At 42.8% G+C, this 21,975-nt stretch overlaps 4 protein-coding genes across 6 annotated transcripts; 2 read left to right on the top strand and 2 right to left on the bottom strand.

Annotated features, from left to right (window-relative positions):
- Nucleotides 1-567: 567 nt before the first annotated feature.
- LOC133886056 (uncharacterized) lies at nt 568-3,649 on the top strand. Of its 2 annotated transcripts, none has more exons than XM_062325819.1 (6): nt 568-840; nt 1,546-1,644; nt 2,113-2,297; nt 2,385-2,582; nt 2,691-2,750; nt 3,181-3,649. In XM_062325819.1, the coding sequence occupies exons 2-6, from the start codon at nt 1,548-1,550 to the stop codon at nt 3,328-3,330; spliced, it is 690 nt and encodes a 229-aa protein (XP_062181803.1). In that variant the 5' UTR covers nt 568-840; nt 1,546-1,547; the 3' UTR covers nt 3,331-3,649. The 2 variants fall into 2 exon arrangements, with proteins under 2 accessions (XP_062181803.1, XP_062181865.1); XM_062325881.1 differs by having other exon boundaries at nt 1,539-1,644.
- Nucleotides 3,650-4,275: 626 nt separating this feature from the next.
- Nucleotides 4,276-6,272, bottom strand: LOC133930481 (mini-chromosome maintenance complex-binding protein-like; the record flags this gene model as incomplete). Its single annotated transcript, XM_062377138.1, has 8 exons — nt 4,276-4,558; nt 4,660-4,727; nt 4,826-5,050; nt 5,168-5,303; nt 5,412-5,614; nt 5,778-5,891; nt 6,036-6,110; nt 6,216-6,272. Coding segments are annotated over 8 exons (993 nt in total), but the record flags the coding sequence as incomplete, so codon positions are not given.
- A 3,330-nt stretch (nt 6,273-9,602) lies between these two features.
- LOC133885887 (UDP-xylose transporter 3-like) lies at nt 9,603-13,236 on the bottom strand. 2 transcript variants are annotated; one of them, XM_062325735.1, is made up of 8 exons: nt 13,026-13,236; nt 12,724-12,933; nt 11,865-12,049; nt 11,525-11,592; nt 11,316-11,448; nt 10,739-10,900; nt 10,378-10,650; nt 9,603-10,049 (listed from the first exon to the last, which is right to left on the bottom strand). In XM_062325735.1, the coding sequence occupies exons 2-8, from the start codon at nt 12,845-12,847 to the stop codon at nt 9,924-9,926; spliced, it is 1,071 nt and encodes a 356-aa protein (XP_062181719.1). In that variant the 5' UTR covers nt 12,848-12,933; nt 13,026-13,236; the 3' UTR covers nt 9,603-9,923. The 2 variants fall into 2 exon arrangements, with proteins under 2 accessions (XP_062181719.1, XP_062181671.1); XM_062325687.1 differs by having other exon boundaries at nt 13,063-13,236.
- Nucleotides 13,237-20,768: 7,532 nt separating this feature from the next.
- On the top strand, nt 20,769-21,879 carry LOC133885580 (uncharacterized). The gene is made up of 3 exons (XM_062325341.1): nt 20,769-21,190; nt 21,302-21,436; nt 21,569-21,879. Exons 1-3 carry the CDS (start codon nt 20,834-20,836, stop codon nt 21,770-21,772), a joined length of 696 nt encoding a protein of 231 aa, XP_062181325.1. The 5' UTR covers nt 20,769-20,833; the 3' UTR covers nt 21,773-21,879.
- Nucleotides 21,880-21,975: the final 96 nt, after the last annotated feature.

The following is a 21,975-nucleotide window of genomic DNA, read 5'->3' as shown; positions in this document are numbered from 1 at the left end:
AAAGCAAAAATTGATTTGTCTCGTCACGGTCTACACATATGTGGTCTCCAATAGTTCATTTAAGCAACGGGTTTAACAAAATCAACTACTTCGTATTCATTCTTCTTTTTTAAACATTTGGTATTACACATTTCCCTCCTCTTTTCATTAGGTTGTTGCCCTGTTCGTAATGGACCTACCAGGCTACCATTGATAATCTCTAACACAGGAATATTCCTTGTCGGCACATCTATACCCCGTGGAACATAAACCATTAGAATCAGCATCTTCACATGGATCTATGGGCTTATCAAACTCAGCCCATTACAATGACATGCACCTGTATTATTATTAGTCTGTGGCTTGCAAAAGACTGTCCAAAAAAAATATTAATGATGGTCAGCCCTGTTTTGTCTAGCAACATATCTGTGCGATTTTATCTGAAATTTTTTACGCTCCATCTCCTCATGATTTTACAAAGGTACGAAAAAATTGTTTTTCATCTTAATATCTTAATAGGAAATCCATGTCCCGAAAATAGGAGATCCATTAAACTAAAAGCAAATTTATACTTATTTTTTGCTGCAGTCCTGTCTTTTCCACTCTACCCAGTTCACCTTACCTTGGAAGAAAAGATTCTTCCTTTCTAGCTCATCCAAGCCAGAACAGAAGCGAAGCCTTCCGCCCACTATTCTAATCTCTCGTGCACCCTAATTTAATCTCTTGAAGCTTAACCGAAGAGGAAAATTGTAATAGTAACTACTGGAAGACTCCTAGCTGCTCTCCTAATCTCATTCCATTCCATCCCAAGAACAGAGCGGACGGAGGCGAACGGAGAAGACAACAGCCAGAGTCAACCAGGTGAGCTGCCTCTTGATTTCCTGATCCATATTAGCTTCTTTGCTACCATCCGTTGGTTCTTGGTTTGCTCTGTCAAGTTCGACCCCTGTTCTTGAATCCATGGACCTTCGATTTGATTATCGCGTGCTATTCACCCCCCTCTTTCGCTAACGAAGCTACATGGAAAATGGGGAGGAAAAAATTGGAATGGAGGAAGTGTCAAGCTTGGTGAATCTGCTGCTTCAAGCATCTGGTTTGATGTCAAAAGAGTAATTTTGGGGTCATTTTAGCGTAGTTTTGTTGAGGGGATGTGGCCCTGGTGGTAGTAATGAGCTGTATCTGATGGGTTCGGTGCTCAAGAAGTGCATGTATTTTTGCTTTGGAAAAAAAAAGGAAGTGCATGTATCGCAAAGGAATAACACTTGCTTCTGATCCCATGTTACTGAGATTTTTGTGTGAAATGGAGCTTCAAATGAGCTGAGTTCTTCCATTACATTGGGCTGAATCTAAAATTTCAACTGATTTACATGGCATTGTGAGAGAGGCCTTAGGGATCTAGTTTAGGTTTTTTAGCCTTTTTGGGAGAAGCATGAGTTAAGCAAATGACTAAAAGAGGTCTCGAAAAGAATTTTCAACAAACTTGTCTTCATTTCCATCAACCTGCTACTAATTTTCGCTTAGTTTTATTCTACTTCTGTTTATCTAAACTGACAAACCAGTAAGCAGGTATGATGTGCCCAGCAAGGAGGCTTGTGTTTGCGCTTGCATTGGCTACAGCGTTTTCAATAGCGGTTGCAAAGAGAGGAGATTTATATAATATCTTGTGTAAGTTTTGAATTTACTTATTTTTATCCTGTTGTCATTTTTTACCCATAGTAATGGTGTTTCTGATGATAATGCTAAGTAGACCGAGTGCAGAAACGGTGTGCAATCTAAAGTGTGAAGGATTAGATTTAAAAAAAAGATAAAAAGTGCTGAAATGAACTACCTTTGAGTTTGATTATGTTGGTCTCCATTAGTGATTCTGCATCCAGTTTTCTGCTTTGATCCAAGTTGCACACTTGCACTGATAGGTAACAGTGTATATATGTGTGTTGGATTACTTTTTCTAAATGTTGTTTCCATTTGAGGAACTTGATTCACATTTGTAGCAATTCATTAAAGATGAATGTGATACCAATGTCACGTGTTCTGCGCACCATATCTTCAGCTCAGTTCATCTTTTTCATATATAAATTCAAGGTCCATATGCTCTGAGCTTATGATCAAACGGTTCTGTTGTATCCGGTTCAGCTAAGGATAGCTTGCCTGATGCAAGCAAGGTGACAGGCCTACCTGCAGCCAATGGAAAGCTGTGTCAACTATGTGAGCAGTATTCAACTGAGGCACTGCTCTTCCTCAAACAAAACGAAACCCAGATTGAGATCCTTAGCATTCTCCACCATGAATGTGCAAATCTTGCCCCTCTGAAACAGCAGGTATGGATACATTGCAATGCCTGCCTTTGATAGCATATTTTCAGTTTCATTAAATTATCTGTGTGTTGATTGTTCACTTCGCTACAGTGCATCACACTGGTCGACTACTATATACCACGTTTCTTCATGGAGGTTTCCATGGTTAACCCTGAAAAGTTCTGTGAATCGGTGCATCTCTGCAAGAAGGGGATGAAGATTCGTCTACCCACACGGGAGGATACTTGCAGTTTATGCCATCATGTTTTTGTTGAAGTTCTTATGATGCTTAAAGATCCTAACACGCAGGTAACAACTAGCAACCATCTTTTCAATTTCCTTCACCTATGTCCTGTGTAATGTCCTTTTTACTTTGTCCATGGTTTATTGCCTTACTACTTGTGCTGTAATTTGCAGCTGGAGGTAATCGACCTACTTGTCAAAACATGCAGCAAGGCAGGCAACTATGCACAGCAGGTGAGTTGAGTTAAAAAAATACCTGGATACATTAAAAAAGTGAATGCATCAGCCTGTAAATAAATGATATTGGATCATGTAATGATATGATTTTCCTGGTAGTTCATACAACAAAAATCAATGATGCGACCTGAACTGATTTAACACTTCAGAAAGTAAACACTTGTATTACTTCAGTACTTTTCTGTTTTCTCCTATGTGCTTAAGGATGTACCGTGTTCAAGACCTTACCTGTTCTTGAGAACTTACGCTTCAACACCTACATAATTATTACTGTAATTAGCTTGTTGCCTGCAGCTTTGTTTCAATCGAATGGAAACGCAAAACACGGGCTTCCTTCTGAAAACTTGACATTTGCAACATTTACAGGTACTAGAGCTAGTTCTGTTCTGTTCATAAGTCTTAACTATCTTCTGTTAACCCTGTGCAGTGCAAGCTACTCGTCTTCAAGTATGCCCCGCTGGTTCTGGTGAAGGGCCAGAAGTTCCTTGAGACGACGGACGTCTGCTCTGCAATACATGCATGCAAAGCAAGCACACGAACATCAACGGGAACCATTCTTCTATCTGCGACTTTGTGAAGATTTTGTGAATCTTTTCTGTAAAAAAAGATGATGTGAATCAGGATAAGGCTTATCTGTTTAGGAGATCGAATTGGGGAGAAAGGATGAAGGTCAGATGCCTGTTGGAACTCTTTCCTCTATTGCTGGTACACTATTGATTGGCGAAAAATTGGCTGTGTAAAAATCTTTGGTATAAATTTGGAGCACTATCTACTGTCTATGAACTATACAGCTACTGTGCAGCTACAACTATCTCCGAGCATTGGATTGAGTGTCATGTATTGTTTGATGCCTGTCGCAAGCAATTATCGCAATGTGTCATGTATTGTTTGTACAACTACGGTGATTTAATTCAGTGTTTCTCAGTTGCTCGGGCAAGTGGTCCGTATTTTTGGAATGGGATCCCCTGACGTAACGTCAGAGAGCAGTCCAATCAATTTTGGACGTCCGATCTGGAACCGACGGATCAGATGGTCTGCTACAGTACCACGGTAAACAGTAAAAGATATACAGTAGCCATGTGAACAGTAGCTAAAAATACTGTTTGGCACTGTAGCTACGTCAGAGAACTGTAGCACCAGACACAAATTACTGTGCTCCTCTGACGTAAAACGAGCTACGTCAGAGGAACCTTTTCCGTATTTTTGTGGGGCGAAAAGAAAGAGAAAACTATTAAAAGTTATAAGAAAAACTTCTAGCTTGCTTCGAAGAGGTTGAAACAAGATTTGAAATTCAGAGGAAGTTCATTTCATTTACCATAATAAATGTAGTGATCATAATTGCATTATTCATCTTCTTCAACCAAACTATAGGAGTGCATTTAAATTCTTGCAGAGTTAGCACTGGATTCGATTCTCTTTTAAATTTCCATGGAGTAATTCCAGTTTCGACGATTCTAAAAATACAAATCACAAATGGCAGTGACATGCCAATAGTTGCAAGAGTATATTTCACACTTGAGCAAGGGACTAAAGCACATCACAAAATTGAGAATAAATTGTCACATAACATTCATAGGATCACAGAAGTTGTTGCAGATCCAAGTCTTGATTCACATCCTAGCACTATACACATAACAGCGTGCCACTATGCCAAGTGGAGTTTAAAAACGCATGCTAATGTGGCCTCATCTCACTGCAACCTCTCCTTTCTAAGCCCCTCAAGCTCCTTCACCATCAGCCAGTGCTCCATCGAAAGACTCTTCTCACCAAAGCTTGAAGCCATTATTTGTGCCATTGTTAGCCATCTGCAGATCAGAGGAAGCGAAGTCAGCTCAATAAAGATTCATAAGCTTCCCAGTAAAACTGTAAGATCGTAGTGTATTAGACGTGCGGCATGGGCACAAACCTGCTAAGCTCGGAACAATCCAAGCTCCTATCATTGCGCATGGCGCTGACCATTTCATCTTGAATCATCTACAAATAAGATGCAAACATTATGCAACCCATTAATCATGACACACAAAATGACATAATCTGGAACTGCATAGAAAGTGAAAAATAAGGATGATTACCTGGCAAGTATCAGGCTCAGTGGACAGAGGAAGAGACCTAACTGTAGCCAAGTACCAACGCCAACTTTCAAGTTCCTCAGGACCTGCATTAACTGCAGGAACGGAGGATGGACGGAAAGGCACTATCAAGTCAGAAGGAAGGATGTTTGATTTTCCCTCAGAGAGAGTAAGTAGCTGCACATCAGTAGCCATTTCCAGTTTGTAGTACTCAAAATCGTACTCAACCTGCAAATAAAATCAAGAAACGTGTGCATTGTTGATAATCGATAACACCTTGCACCTAAGGCCAGCAAGTGCCAGTAACTAGAAATTTGGCTCAATAATGTAACTAGGGGTTAGTACCATCTGCGACTCAATCAAATTCTTGAGCAGCACAGTATTCTCAACACCTTTAGATGTCAATGATCCGGTCTGCAAAAAAGTCTCATCAAAGGTGAGATGAGTGCCTTGAGGTAGTTGCAGAACTCCGGTGACCAACCTGCAGCAATATTTGTGGCGAGTATAGGTTAAATTTAGCTTTAAATGACAGCTCAAGATAGTATCGGTACTTAGATATTCTTGATAGGATAAACAAAATGTGATTTACCTTCCTGACTTGTTGTCTTTTCTAGGTTGAAGTGTGGCTGTGTTGAGGTACTCAATTGACAGAGGGATAGTTTGTGAATATGGCACCAATCTCTGGATCAAAGTATACAATTGATTTCCAAATATGGAAGCACTTTCTCTGTTAAAGCCAGTGAAATTCAAGGAGAGCCTGCCGACGGTAACCATATCCACCCTGTTGCGAAGCTGCATGAAGAATATGAACAAAACTATATTAAATTGAATATGAATTGGTTTAGCAAGAATCATGCAAGGAAAGCAAAGTGTGGTGGTCTAACTATTGGATGTTCCAAACCATAATTTTTTGAATTTCTTAATGCTAGGGCAGATTATTAGTAACGCAACATACTCTGGATAGAAGATGCAATAGCAAACACTGCGCTGCCAGTTCATCTTTGCCTAACAACAGAGTGAGATGTGAGAGCAAAGATTGACGAATGCCTTTGAATAGGTTAGGTGAAGGCTGCATGATCAAAGCAAAGAACAGGATTAGCTCTATTAGCCAATGGGAAAGCTGTGTATTTTACTAAGAGGACAATAGGACCTCAATACATAGTGAAACCAGGAAGCCTACTTCGGATTTCATAATAAAGTTGGTGATATTTACCTCAACAACAGGAGGCCTTGAAAGAAAATCATGAGAAGATAGCTTTCGCCACACCAAACAATGAAGACGGGGTACCTATACAATCATTTTAAGGCAGTAGACGTTAAGGAAAAAAATAAAGCAAAAACACAATTTATTCATTGTCCCGGTTATATATCAGGCACTATGTAATGTGCACACCTTGCTGGGAGGCAGCTGAATTGTTACATCTTCTATGAGGTCCAACATTGTATCATTTTACTGTATATGGAGTCTAATCTTGTTCTTCACTTTTGGCATATTAGATTTCAATTCAACTTATGTCTTCTTATGTATTTTAACCCCAACTCACTCTTAAGTATAAAGCATATGAGTTAGTTCATAAAATTTTATTGATAATTGTATACCAAGCCAAAGTTTGACCATGCCCTGAAAATTTGTCCTCTGTTTGGTTTGAGGCCAAAATTTGGTCATACCCTGAAAAAAATTGGCTTGCCAAAATTTTCTATAGCGTTTCTGGGCAAATCTCGGGTGGCCAAATCGTCCACCAAAATTTTGAGCTGACCAAATTTTGGCTTGTCCTCAAACCAAACGCATTTTGACGACCAGATTTTGGCTTAGCCTGTTGGGGCCAAAAACCAAATAGCCCCTTAGCATTCACGCTTATCGTCAATCTTATATGAGTTTTTCTTTCTTCTTACGAGCATCATTAAGAGCTCATTCATCTTGATACATATGTCTCCTCCATACATCACCTATAAAACAATTTACTAACAAAATTAACAATATTATTAGTCTATAGGTATTTTTATTAATTACCAAAACCACATATAAGTGCTAGATGCACTTTCAGAGTCCTAAAACGTTTGAATTATCTACGATCTAGGTTCTTCCAGCATGGAGATAATCAAAAGAAGAAATATAGACTAACTCGTTGGGATATTCTTGCCAACCCATGGACCAAGGGAGTTTGGGAATTACCAACTTTTTGGTCAAAAATATATGATTCCTAAACAAATGGCTTTTTAAGCTGCTTAATGAGGATGGAGGTTTGGTAACAACTGCTCAGGAATTAATATCTTGTCTCCAAAAAGCTCACTCAAGTACATAGACAGCTAGTAGATCCACACTTCTGGTCTAGTCTTATGAAGATTAAAAATGATTTCCTCAAATGGGGATATTTTCAATACAGAATGGAAAAAAACTCGTTTCTACAAAGATATTTGGTTGGGAAAATACCCACTAAACCAACAATTTCCCATGTTATACAATGTGGTGAGACATAAACAAACCAAAGTTGCAGAAGTAATAAGAAGTATATCTCTCAATTTATCCTTCGACGACCGATCATTAGGGACAAGAGAATCGAATGGCAACAACTGACGTTGCAACTTGTTCGTATCCAACTTACCAATGAGTGAGACATTTACAAATGGGATATACATGGGATAGGGCAGTTTATTGTACAATCGATGTACAAACATGTGCTAAACCCCCCCCCCCCTCCCAATAAGTATACCTAACATGTGGCTTTGGCAACTAAAGCTCATATTAAAAATAAAAAATTTCTTATGGTACATAGTACGTGGGGTGATTTTGACCAAAGATAACCTGTCTAAAACAAAATGGAAGGGCAGCCTCAAGTGCTCCATTGGTAATCATAACGAAAATATCCAACATCTTTTCTTGAATGTTCCTTGGCTAAGATTATCTGGTATATAGTCAGGATAGCTTTAGGAATTAAAAATCCAGGAGATAAGAGCTAAGAAAAAGAGAAGAATCTTAGTTAGGATAGCAGCTTTTTTTTTGTTATATGGTTCTACCGTAATGATATAGTGTTTCATAAAAAAATTAAATGTCATTTATGCAGGTACTTTTTATAGAAATTTACTGGCTAAGATTCTGTAGAATACTACACAGGGAGGATCAAAGGGGAGAGTTTCTGAAGGTTTGCCATACTCTGGAGGTTGTGGCGATGGAGCTCTTCGCCAAACATGGGTGGCCATGTAGTTACATATTACATGCTTCATAACACTCCTCCTGGTTTTATTTATATTGTCCCCTGTATGATGCAGGCTTCATGTGTTTGGATATTATAATAATCAATCGTGAGCTGTATGCATCTCTTGATAAAAAAGCTAGATGTTTTATCTATTTTCTAAAAAATGACATGACTAATTTACACGTGAACCAAACATGCCCCTCCTTTTCCACTTTGGGTCGTGGGTAAGGATGGCAATGCGTCGGGTCGGGATTGGGTGGAGCAAAATCATACCCGACCCGAAACCCACCAGTCACAACCCAACCCGCACCTGAAATGAAAAACGAGTGAAAACTGGCACCTAAACCCGTACCCGTTGAGTGCTCGTCAAGTTTGTGTGCCCATTGGGTTTCTCTTTTTGTTGTCTCTCTTTCCCTCTGTTGTCTCTCTTTCTCTCTCCCTTCCCCTCCTTCACTCCCACCGAGCCAAGCAGCATCAAAGAGCGCAGCTGGCCAAATCTAATGAGCCCGAGTGCGAAAGCCGTGGATCCACCCCTGCTAACCCCAAGGAGCACGAAGGATGTTCGCGGGGAGGCTGGATTTGCTGTTCTAGTGGTCGGGCGATGCAGCGCTGCGATGGGGAGGCCGGGAGTTAGAGTGACGGCGGGGAGGTCGAGGGGGCGGTAGGGTGGTCAGGCGAGGTGGCACGTGGCGGGGAGGCTGGGTAGGGACCGAGGAGGCCGGATCTGCGACCGCCGAGTGGCAGTGGCGGCGAGGAGGCTGAGGGGGCGACGGGGAGGCTCAGTGGGGAGTCAGGGAGGTCGGGCAGGCATCGGGGAGGCTGGGCGGCTGAGTGGCAGCGGGGAGGCCGAGGGGGTTGTAGGGAGGCTGGGTGGGGCATCGGGGAGGCCGGCCGGCAAAGTGGCAGCGACCAGTGGGGAGGCCGAGGGGGCGGCAGGGAGGCTGGGCGAGGTGAGGGAGCGACAAGCCGTAGTGCCGCATGGGGGCCGTCAGGTGTGCGTTTGATGACCCGAGTGAGTTCGGCTGGCTTGACTATTTGAGTTGGGCTGGGTCTCTGTGTGTAAATGATTTTGGTGACTCGTGGGCAGCCGCGGGTGACACTGAAAATCCAATCCCGACCCAACTATTTTAAGGATCCGATCCGTCAAACCTATGGATAAAAATCTAAACCCGAACTTAAAGCCATCGGATACAAAACCTGTGGATAACTAGACCCACAAGTTCAATTGCCATTCCTAGTCATGGGCGATCGCATCTGCACGGGCACATGGTGCGGTCGGGGGTGGCCCAACTCTTGCCCGGGCACCAACGATTGTATGACGGCGCGAGATCCGACGGCTACAGATGCGCTGGCTAATGGGAATCGTATGGTGGGGCAGTTGGCCAGCGTCGGTTATAGGCACACATTTGTTCACAAACGCTCCTGAAGTTTTCACGACATGATATACGGGGCAATGAAGGGAAGAAGAAAAAACATTTGGCTGAGAATACATCTTCCCGTCTGAAGTGTGTAAATTCTTATACAGTAAATAAATGGTCCAATAAATAGCAAACTATAAGCCTCCAAACCTCAGCAAAACCCAACTATTTGGTACAAAAGAATGTAAAAACTACGTGTTGATATCATGTCCAGCAACCAAGTTACAGCGTGAAGCACATGCGGACATACGAAAATACAACAGAAATCTCCTGTGTAGCTAGTTCGTATGTCTAGCTTTCAGGCAGATCACCCGTCTGGAGCAGAGGTAGTAGAATCCTCTCAAGAGTGAGAACCATTTACTAACAGCATATATAAGCCAAAAAAAAGGGCCAAAAATGGAACAGGAACAGGGTTGGCTTCCAACCCTAGTATCTGCCTACTAAGCTGAATTCTGTATGATACCGTACACTAACAACAGAGCACAATCTTCACACCCTCGAGTACTTTGAACTCCACATTGATACCTTCAAAGGTTCATCGTCCGCTGCACGGCCTCCGTTTTCAACAGTGCTTAAAGAGTCTGAGATCAAAGGGTTCGATTCGCTGTCTTTCACCTGCAATGTGGATGACATGCAGCTTCTTGTTAAGTAAATTACTAGAAAATTAGAAAGAAGATAGCAACACTTGCACAATAATAGATGGAATCGGTTGAAAATGCTGCATATCAAGTGAAAAGAATCTGACAAAAGATTAATCAGACAATGAAAATTCATAGAGCTAAATCAGACAGTAGTTACACTGATATTCATGTTAAGCGGCTCATGTTTAATCTGTAGTCACCACACTAAAAAGATTTCAGTTTAAACTTCGCAAAATGTTATCTACTCAAAACATGATTAGAATATCCATGGAATTTAGTTAAAACTCAATCGCAGAGCGTACCTGAATGACTTGTGGAGAGATTTCTGCGGATTTTGGCTGAGTCTCTCTAGTGCAGAAGTATGAATACAATACCATCCCAATCACTGCAATCAGGATTCCAAATATATTTGTCCAGCTAAACGGATCGTGAAGCAGAGCATAGCCAAAGGTAAGAACCAAGCATGTTTTAAGATGGCCAAGGACTTGGTAAGTTACAGGTGATGTCTTCCCAATCACAAGAAAAGTGCTGAAGTTTACTGAGACTGATATCAGGCATGACAACACGATGAAAAACTGCAGCAACGATAAAAGGCAAACTTGGAATCAGATGAAGCGATATCAACAATTAACATAAATTTCCAAAACCTGATTTAACGCTTACCAGAACTTGAGGTGTGTAATCAAAAGCAAAGACATTTTGGTTGGTCAAAAATCCATCGAGGAATGGACCAACAAGGAACAAGGTCAATGCTTGGTATGGGCATGATTGGTACAAAAGCTGGGTTGAAGATACTTTGAACTTCTTCTGTATTGTATTTGTCATCTGATAGCTTGTTAAGGACTTGAGTGAAATGGTGGTTTAGCATTGTAAGAATTTTTATCCCTCAAAATGTGCTGGAAAACTGAATATCATGACATAAAGATGAGTCTACCGATGAGTCGATGCCAACCAGCATGGTATGGCACAAAACTGATCTTACCACCATTGAAAAGATAATGCTTTACAAGACACAATTTAACACATGTTGAAAGTTTATGTTCAAAGGGTAAACTAGAGATACAGTAGTGGAGGAAGTAGCTCTCTTGTTCAAATATTAGCACTCTGCCTTTTTTGCGATACTAACAACCTCAAAACATGTTGCAAGGTTTATGCAAAGTTTTCTGTATGCAAATGAATGAATGATTTGGCAAACAGACGTGTTTCACAAAAGAAAATACAACTACAGTTGAAAGGATACAATTTGAGCAATACAGGTTGTGATGATTGCCAGCAGGGACAGTACAGATCCCATAGCATTGAGTTGCAGATCAGTCACAGTTGCGACACCGACACCAACAAGGAGCACACCAAGGGAGAGCTTGATATTCCGGCTGCACAGTAAAGTCAGTAAAAAGATTAGATGATATATTATTGAGACGCATAAAGCACATGATGTATCATACAAACCTAAACTTCTTCCTGAAGAAAAGGGTCTCCAATATAACAGTACAGGGAATAATAGCCAGCTTTGTCATCTGAACATAAGAGTATTTCATCATGAGCTTGGTGGAGTGATTAGTATGCAAGATGGAGTGACACTAATGGCATTGAACTGAAAGTCTGTTCCTAAGTTATTGTTTTGCCTGTAGTGATATAGCCGTGACAGTGCATCAGGTAAAAAGGCAATTTATAGTTTGTACACCCAAGCAACCATTCGCCTCCCGGATAAGGAACTAGTGCCACACTACAGAACTAACTCGTAAATTTGGATTAATACAAATAGAACTAAAGCAAAAACAATGTATACCTGATAGAAACCAACAGAATTGAAACCTAGACTCAAGTTGAGAAGCCCGATTGAGATGCCATTCAGCACTCCGAATCCCATGACGGTCCTTGCATCAAAAGGTTTGTGCTCAAAGAGCTTCATACATAATGCCACATGGAGAGAACAGAATGTAACCAGGAGATGCCAGCTTGTCAAAGTAGTGGCTGCAAAACAAATACCCAAGTTGAGTAACATTTAGATGAAAACTTATATACTTCACTATTTATTAGCTGTATAGACAAACTATCACTTTGCCACACTTTTTTTTTGAAACCCGCTTTGCCACACTTTGTAGCCGCAGTAAGGCATAGTAACACCAGGGAGATGTACATAAACGTGATCAAATTCCAATACTGAATCAAACGAAAAACATATCCAAGTGTAATCAATCACAAAAGTACAGTGTATTTTACTTCAAACAGACTATTCGGTATCATTTAAGCTGGTCCCTAGCTTATTTTCCGAAGCATAACCATTCCAATAAGACACCTAAGCTATATCATTTAAGCTCACAGTTCATCCATTTTCCAGTAACACTATTCCAACTCACAGTCACAGCACCAAATATTCGACCCACGGCGATTCCCCTCAACAAGCAAGCTAATTTGCACTTCTCACTGAAATCAATCGCGACACCAATCTCCCCATACCAATTTACAGCACATACACGCTGTGTAGCACTGATTCCCACTGCTCCCTGAACACTCCTGCACTAAATCTTAACCTCGCGTTTCAGCAAACAGCGCGAGAGCAAAAACATGGAACAGAAGCATCCAAGAACCAAACAGTAGCTGGCTATCAAGAAGCAAAGCATATCAGGCAAGATTGGATCTCATACCAAAGGTGAAGCCGAGGGAGCTCATGAGGGCCTTGTTGCAGATGACGATGGAGACCGAGGACACCACCGAGAGGCTCAGCGCCCCCACCGTCCCCAGCTGGAACTTCTCCCCGGCCACCCCCATCTCCACCGCCGCACCAAGAAACAAGCACAGCGGGAGAACCAAAAACTTCCCGACCTAAACCACCGAACCACACCGCTGAACAGCACCTGCGCCACCAGAAACATCACATTTCAATCGAGCAGCCGCAGCCAAAACACCAAGAAGCAGCCAAGGACCGAGCTTCCCCGGTCAAAACTACCTCTTTGCTCCCAAGAACATAATTTGGAGGATCGAACCTGGATCTGGGACACGAGCTCGTGAATCTGCGTGGGGAGATAGCAATGGCGCGGGGATCTGAGAGGCAAGCAGGAGCAGTAGGGGTAGGGGCCAGATCGGGTGGGCTTGGCTTCGCGGCTGCTGCGCTCTTGGCCTGCCTCCCCCTCCCCTCAACTGCTCACCGGAGACGGAAACAAGAGCGTTTTATACCAAAGATATTGTTGTCCGGTCGTTTCAGGGTTGGTGGTGGCTGAGGGGCTGCTGTGTAATTATTTTTACGTCAAGGGTGATTAGTGACATTTTTTGGATACATTTGATTACGAGTAAGCATGATTCTTGTACACGTGTTTAATTTGATTTGTGATCGTTAGGCTTGTTAATTTGTCTGGTGTGTTTGGTAACACTGTTCGGTGGACTCGAATCAGGGCCGGTCCGGAGGGGTCGAGCGGTGCGACCTTGGCCCTAAAATTTTAAAGACTCCATATGTATATGTATATTGTGTGTATCGGTCTAAAAGAAAACTGAAAAAAATTAGATCTAAACGATTTATATTTAATAATGGGACCATATTTTTAATCTCGTCCCGGGTCATCGAAATGTCAGAATCGGACCTGACTCGAATCTAAATATTTTCTATCTTTATAAAAGTTTTGCAAGATTTACCTATTAATAGTAGTGGATGCAGCGAAGTTATATAGAAGAATTAATCTTCTTCCTCCTGCTCACCCTCCATCTCACCTCTTCCTTTCCTTTTCTTGCAAAAAATAGAGGAAGAGGAGGGCTCCAGGTCCTCCCGACATCTTAAAGATCTGTCGCTATCTATTGAAGATGGTAGGAAAAATTTATGATCATAGAGAAGGGTGATGAAGGATATATGATTTAATTCAATATAAGTATCTATGAGGATTATCTTTAGTTCGGTTAACTTTGATAACCACAGGAATAGAGTATTTCGCATCTTAATTCTAAAATGCACCCGTCCAAACAAAGACCTAACGCGCCTGATACTAAGTAACCATTCGCCTCGTACAACTTGAGGCCATCTCTTATGGGCGAATTATGGTGTATTTTCTATATGTAGTGGAGGTCATGATTTCCCATTTGCTGATTTGCATATTGAGTCTATTTGCATTTTGTTTTAGTGGTTAACTCTAGTGGCCATCTTGATATATGCTACTTAAGTCCCTACATGTTATAGAAAAGCAGCCAGAACCACAATTTGTCCTCATAATGGTAGTTATCGGGGTGATTGGGTTTAAGCCATAGGTCATAGCTGTTGGAAATAGAAGTAATAGTATTTTCAGATTTAATTTAATTTAATTTTTATATAAAATAAAAAAGAATGAATATAAATAATCAATAACGATTGTGTTCTGACTAGTCCCGACTAAATTCGACTAGCCTTGGGTAGAATTTAACAAGTCTCAGCATGCCTCGACTAGAACATGTCCTCGACAAGATATTTGACTAGATACTCGACCAGCATATGTACTCGAGTAGGATTTACATACGTACTTGATGACGACGTTAGATGCAAACGCCCTCATGGTGACGATGCTCGATGCAGTAGATGATGATGAAGATAAAGTAGTCGATGCAGAGGCAACTGTGATATCGATCCAGTAGGTGATGACAAAGACGAAGTAGTCGAAGTAGATCGCAGTGATGTAGACAAAGTAGATCGTGAGCAGTCGCGATGAGCGCTTTTCAAAAACCTCATTCGCCCTCTCCCGGTGCAAGATCTAAAGGGCGATGGGTTTTGAAGACCTGCTCTCCTGTTCGTCGGTGCATGCCGGCGCAGCGGGATGCAGTATTTAGACTACTTACGACAGTGCAACAGAGAGAAATTGGCAAAACTCTAATTACGTGTTGTGTCTCACGTCTCTCCTTTGTGCTATAGCTACAGATATATAGAGAGAGAGTCGCGCGGTTGAGATGCACCACGATCGGAGTCTCAACAGAGATCTCTTGTCTCTTGTGTTTTAAAGTAGTGGCAAAATTCCTCCATGAGTGAGGCAATTTGGAAATGATGCCTCCAGCCACAAATTTGTCAGGTAAGGTACACTTTAGGAGCTCGAGTTCTTTTACAATGCACTGAATCTCATGAGTTTGCTCGACTACCGATCGATTATAGACCATCCTGTAGTCATGATATTGCTCCATGATATACATCTCGTTGCCTGCATCCAACGTACAGAATTTTGCATTTAGTGTGTCCCAAACCTCATTTGGGTACTTTTATGTGCATGTATACATCATATAGATGATTGGTAACAGAGCTAAGAATACATCCTACAAAGAGTATATTGGCTTCCTCGAATTCCTTCTCCTCATCAAAGGAAATAGTTCCTCCAGATCTGTCAGATGCAACCCAATAGCAGTTCATAGTCGTAAGCCATAAGTGGCTTTGACCTGCCATATCTTAAAGTGCACACCAGTAAACGTGTTCGGCCTCAGTGCATCGGTAAAACCAATAATCGCTAAATCAAAGTGCCTACATTAATGTTTTTGGATTGTTGGAAGTAATAACACTTTCAGATTTAATTTAATTTAATTATTGATATAAAAAGAACAAGAACAAATACAAATAATCAATAATGACTATGTTCTGACTAAATTCGACTAGCCTCGAGTAGGATTCAATAAGTCTCAACACGTCTCGACTACAGTATATCCTCGACAAGATTTTCGACTAGGTACTCGACCAGTAGATGTACTCGAGTAGGATTTACATACGTACCCGATGGCGACGTGAGATGCAGACGCCCCTATGGTGTCGATGCTCAATGTAGTAGATGATGATGAAGATGGAGTAGTCAATGCAGAGGCCACCGTGATGTCGATCCAGTATGCGATGACAATGACGAAGTAGTCGAAATATATTACGATGATGTAGAGGAAGCAGATCATAAGCAGTCGCGATGAGCGTTTCTCAAAAACCTTATTCGCCCTCTCTTGGTGTAAGATCCCAAGTCATCGGTGCACGTCGATGCTGTGGGATGGAGTAAACTACGTGTGACGGCACAACAGAGAGAAATTGGCAAAACCCTAATTAAGTGTGGTGTCTCACGCCTTTCATTTGTGCGGTGGCTAACATATATATATATATATAAAGGGAGAATTGCACGGTCGAGATGTACCACAATCGGAGACAGTTACACCGCCACGATCAGAGTCTTGACCAATACGTTTTCCATATATTTATGAGCAAAAAGAAAGAAATCGCAAAAGGAGGTCGGACCTGCACAAGTAACTGAACCGATTTCAGCGGATCATTCACGCAGGTGTCGTACGCCCATGCCCTCCCCGTCCACCCCAGCCCTAGCCCTGGCTACGCCCTGACGAGATGAGCAAGCGCGCGTGTATTCTTCTAGCCCTCTCATCCACATATGCTAAGTAGGTGGAGGAGAGAAATCATTTTAAGTTAGTCTTCATCTACTTTTATTAATAAGGTGAAAGTAAAGAATACACACGTCCCTCACATGGTTAAGTGTTTAAGATTTTTTTATATAAATATAAAGGTTAAGCCAATATATTCTAACAGTAGATGAATAATTCTGCCACTTCTAATGGCACATCAGTTTGACCCAGCTAAAACAAAATTACTGCACCGATCTACTTTATCTCACACCATTAAACTAGCATATTATTAACAATTTTACACTTTAACTGCTGCTTTAATTTATCAGCTCAATCTTGAGACTGGATTGAACTGCGTCTTGTCATTTGTCAAAACCCTTTTTAGCTTTGTGAAACAAGAAGAAAAAAACTTGCAATATATATTTTTTACAAATTATAGGTGCATAGATTTATGGAGCACAGACAGAAGGGTGTCCTTGTTGCTGCCTTTTTCCCATTGGCACAGTTGATCGCCGTCAAGTATAGTATGGGGGGAATTCAGTGGTCAAGGCTCTGACAGCTAATTGCACTGGAATCTTGCATGTTTGCGGGAATCTCGACGTCAATTTTTCCATTGAATGCAGTGCTCCTACCAAAATGATGGAGTGTTTGGTATCGCTCTAGATCCGGGATTTATAATGGATTTTGGCGAAGTCTTATCAAACGGTGTGACTTTATGTTTTTGTGGAGTAGCCCGTTTTATAGATCATCCTATTTTTCCATTACAACTAATGGAACGGTCAACATTTTGTTTCAGATATAGATTCACTCTCATGAAAACCAACTAGCCCACCAAGTTAAAGGAAATATTATCCACTTTTGCTATCGGTCCAGACCTGCTCCACTATGAATCTGTATGATAAATCTGGAGCTACAGTCCTGTGAAACACCTCTTGAATCCTTGAACTATAGCTCCAGCTCCAAGATGATGTGCAAGGACCAGTGTGTGAATGTAGGCATTTAAACAAAACATGTTTTGAATTGCATGCCTCTGTGGTCTTTTGCGAAATTACCGAGGAAATCGTGTATTCTGAACAGACCCTAGATCAAAGGTTATGAAAAGATGTATGTATAATCTTGGTGTTGTAACTTGAATTGGGATGCAGGTGAGAAGAAACTTCTGTGTAGAATTCCCGGCAATAGATTTTCTACTTACCCTTTTCCCATCGAAGCAAATAGCAATATGGGTTCTAATCTGGTGCCTGATAATCCTTTCTCCCACCAACAAATATATTGCTGTTCCATTATTCGTGAATTCATGTCATGTCACCTTTTCCTTTAAACTCTTTTTTGTCACCTTTCATAAGCACTAATGCAAAAACAAAATGCACATCATGTCATATTGGCTGCATATATTTCCATATCAGAAAACAGCGACAGGCACGTAGAAAATTAATAGCGAATCACAAAAAGAAAAGAAAAAAAACACAAGGACAGGACGCCACAAACCATCGCCAAGATCATCTTCTCCCTCCTTTGGCGTTGATTGCAAACCAAGGTCTTATTTTTTAAAAGAAAAGGAAAATCTCCTTCTGTTAGGCCGTGTGGATAAGGAGGAGAAAGAAGCTCGAAAGGGTTAGGTGGCACGCCATTGTCGTTGCGCAAACCGGATTACTTTAATTCGGGATTAGTTAATTAAGCGTCATGAAAGCTAAGCTGTTGGGTACTAGCTTGGGTTTGGATGGCCTCCACTTCCCTCTCCTCTCCTCTGCCACGGATAGAGATGCAAGTTTTGTAATTTTTTTTATTGTGTTGGTTCAAAACTAAAAAAAATTGAACTAGTTCCTCTGTTCAAAAATGTAAAACACATTTTATTTCGAAAAGTCAAATTTCATAAGTTTTAACCGATAATTAGTCAAATTATATACATGTTTAGTATACAAAATTTGTTTTAATAGATTTATATTTCAAAGTACTTTTAATATGATGTTATTTTATAGCAATTGACAACATATTATAAGAGAAATTAACAGTTAAAATTTATTTTTGATGTTTTTTCAAATAAATACGTCTTACATTACTCAACGGAGGGAGTAAAATTTACTCCCATCTAACTAAATTAAAAAAATTAAGTGATGACTCAAAACTACATATTAGATACTCATTTGCATCACTAGTCACATAAAAACTAAGATCCCATTCCTTTATTTTTTTGAACAATAGAAAAGAGCAAGCCCACCGACAGTCGCCTCTCAAAGTCCATGACTCCATATCCGAGAGTGGAGGTTGACACCGACGCCATCGAAAAAAGTGATCGGGTACACTGATCCTTGCAACGAACAAGGAAGGAGAGAGGTGCAGTGAGACGGAGGGACCAGACTATGGATAATGGATGCAGCGACATACAGGTGCCGACCCTAGGGTTTAGGTGGAGAATTATGCATGGCACCACCGTCCTTTCTTCCGAACACAAAGTTCAGAAGAAAAATGGGGACGAACTGCACGAATTCCACGCGTTTGTGCAGAGTTTGTTGGAAGAAATAGAACTGCCATAGCACAGGAATTCCACGCATTTGTGCAGAGTTTGTGACTCTGTCGTTAAGATAGATGGCTTTCCTGACGGAACTACGTGACCGTGCATCCATGGATATGGTTTCATTTCATTAGGTCGTTAAGATGTCACTGCAAAGGAATTGATTAATCAGCTCGCATCGCCATCAACCGAAACGTCAGCACTCAGCAGCAATCCTGCCTGCTTTCTGGTCCAGTTCGACAGAGTCAGCAATCCCGTGTCTTTCTTTTTCCAGTGTTTGGTAGGCAGTTAGGCGCGCGCGGTCGGTACACCCGGCCCTGACGCAGCTATCTCGACCGTTCATGTGCCTTCGAGGCAGGATGGATATGCGATCCGCATCAACGGAAAGTAACACGCTTCTTAACTGTCTTTCTGTTACAGAAACACCGCGCAGAAAGTTTTTTTTTTCTTTTTGAACGGACGGCAAGAGTATAAAAATAAGGCTCGAAAATCTCACAACCGCACGATTGATTTAAGAGATAATTGACAAAAAAAAAAATACCTCCAACAAAGAAAGTGGCATCAATGGCGTCACCGTTGTCAGTGTTGGCAAGAAGCCGAGCACGGCCTTCGCCCAAAACCCCTCACAACCCGCTGGACAAAAACCAGGCAGTCCCTACCACGTGGGTCAGATCCGGGGGAAGGAGATAAATCCAACGAAGGGGAGGAGCACAGGCGTCGTGAGGAGGCTAGGAGGCGAGCATAGCTGGGAGGAGAGGACAGCCCCACAAATTACAGCAGACATCTCTATGCACAGTAAAGCCACGACTCACTGGTGGTCATGCCTACACACACAAACAAGCGTGGCACAAAAGGCTGACACCACATAGCCAAAGTGGAGGTCGCCAATTCGAAGTCACAGTTGCCATCCCGTAGCCGCTGCCAAGCTCATAGGACCACAACCCGACGCAGGAATCGCCAAGATCTGAAAGGATCCAACAAGTCACCGAGGGATCTCACCAGCTGGCGAGCTCGGTGTTGCCTCCCCCTTCGACCCCAGCCACCGCAAGACCAAAGGACCACCAGATCTACGGGCGTCTCGTTCGAAATGAGACGTGCGCCGAGACTACAAACCCTGACGTGCGTGGCCACCATCTTCTTCACACGCGACGGCAGGCACGAAGCTAGGTTGCTACCAACTCGCTTCAAAAGGTTGCCACCAAATCGCTTCAAAAGGTCACCGACGAGCTTCCTGCGACGCATGCAGGTTTATTGGCGAGGAGGAGGGGGAGGAGAGAGGGAGACGAGGCTGCACAAACGCCGCTTGGCGTTGCCACCGGCGACAGCAATGGCCCTGTTGAGACACGATGGAGGGGGCTAGGGCGCGGTGGCAGCGTCGCACCCCTGAGTAGCCTCACAAAGATAACATGGGGTCACCTTGTATTTCGTCTGCACCCGTCACACAGAAAGTTTAAGGAATGAGTATCGTTAAATCTTAATTAACAGTGGCTAGTTAGATGCAAAACTATTTTTTACGAAGCAAAAACACTGTATGTGCCCACTACGTCATGATTTTCTCTGAAACAGTAGAAGACTACGATATCTATAAACTATGATATTTTATATCCATAAACTGAAAAAACTATGATCTTAAGATACCGATGTTTTAAAAACTGTAAAAATCCAAACAGGGCCTAATAAGTGGTTTCTTGCGTGGATTTAAACTTTTCCTCCCCCTAAACCAACAAAGATCTTTAACCATCTGGTGGCTTTGAGTTTCGTGCCGATACACCAACCTTCCTTCCACGCTCGTTGGATGCACGAACCATTCCTCGCGCTTTACATCGAACGGTCAGGCACGCCCCGGCGGCCGCCTTCGCCTCTCGACCGTTGCCACAGGGAGCAGAGCAGCGGCCGAACCACTTCCCTTCCCTTCCTTCATGGCGTCGCCGCCTGGGCCTCCGGCGTGGTCGGTGACCATGCGCCTGAGGCACCGTAGCGGGCTGGAGATCCGCGCCGCCGCGGAGAACGTGCTCCCGGGGTGGGGCCGCGGCGGCGAGCGCCTGTCCCTGCTCTTCCGACTCCGCCGCCGCGTCCTCCTCGCCGTCACCTCCCAGTGCGGCACCCGCCCTCCCCCGCCCACTAAGACTGGGGCGCCGCCGTGTGGATCCAAGATCCTCCGCTTCCTGCGGAGCAGGTGGGCGCGGGTCACCTCCATCTGGTGGCGCAAGAAACGCGCCGCCGCCGCAGCCATGCCGGGCCGCCGGCCTCAGGTGACCCCATCTCGCTTGTTTTGGGTAGGTTAATATCTCTAACTAACCGCACATTATTCACCCCCTTATTGTATCGAACCAATTAGTTGGCCTGAGACTTCTCTTCTTGCTTGGCTCTGTCCGTGTTGGCTGCAGCAGAACCGGGCGTCGCCGCGGCAGGTCCAGAGTTGCAGGGCATGGACGCCCACGGCGGTGGCGACGCCGCAGTTCACCGTCTTCGCCGTCGCCGTCGCCGTCGCCGTGGCTTCCATAGCGATGTTTCGCCTAATGGTACGCCGCTGAATTGTCTGTGACTTCTTTTGCTTGGTATGATCAGATCATGCTGTGCAATGCTATCTGGGACTGGGAGCAGTTTCAACATTTGGATTCGCCGATTTGACGATGGCTGAACTCTGAATCTAGGTGTGCATCGGGTGCCTTTTGCGCGGTGGACACTGGAACTGGAGAGGAGGCTGCGACGGCGAACCGATTGTGCGCTGCACATCATGGAGGTGCTTCATGGCGACGAAGGTCTTGGAGTTGTTGGAGCATCCTCCTCTCTACTGCAACTACAAGTGGCTGCTTGGGCTGCCAAAGCATGGATTAAAGTGGCTCTTGAGCAAGTAGAGATTCACCCAGGTCAGGTGATGTTATGATTGGGGTTTATATGTCTCAGATGAGAATGGCAAACATTCGAGGAACAGATTGGCTATAGTTACTTCAGTTTGATCTGAGTTTGTGTTTCTGCAAAACCAATTCAATGGCTTCCACAACAGGGACCTGTCAGTGTGGGACACAACAGGGACCTGTCAGTGTGGGAGTTAAAGTTC

Source organism: Phragmites australis, chromosome 1 (assembly GCF_958298935.1).
Source record: "Phragmites australis chromosome 1, lpPhrAust1.1, whole genome shotgun sequence".
NCBI classification, from domain to species: Eukaryota; Viridiplantae; Streptophyta; class Magnoliopsida; order Poales; family Poaceae; genus Phragmites; species Phragmites australis.
The sequence above is the reverse complement of the archived record's forward strand: the minus strand, read 5'-3'. Positions and strand labels throughout refer to the sequence as shown.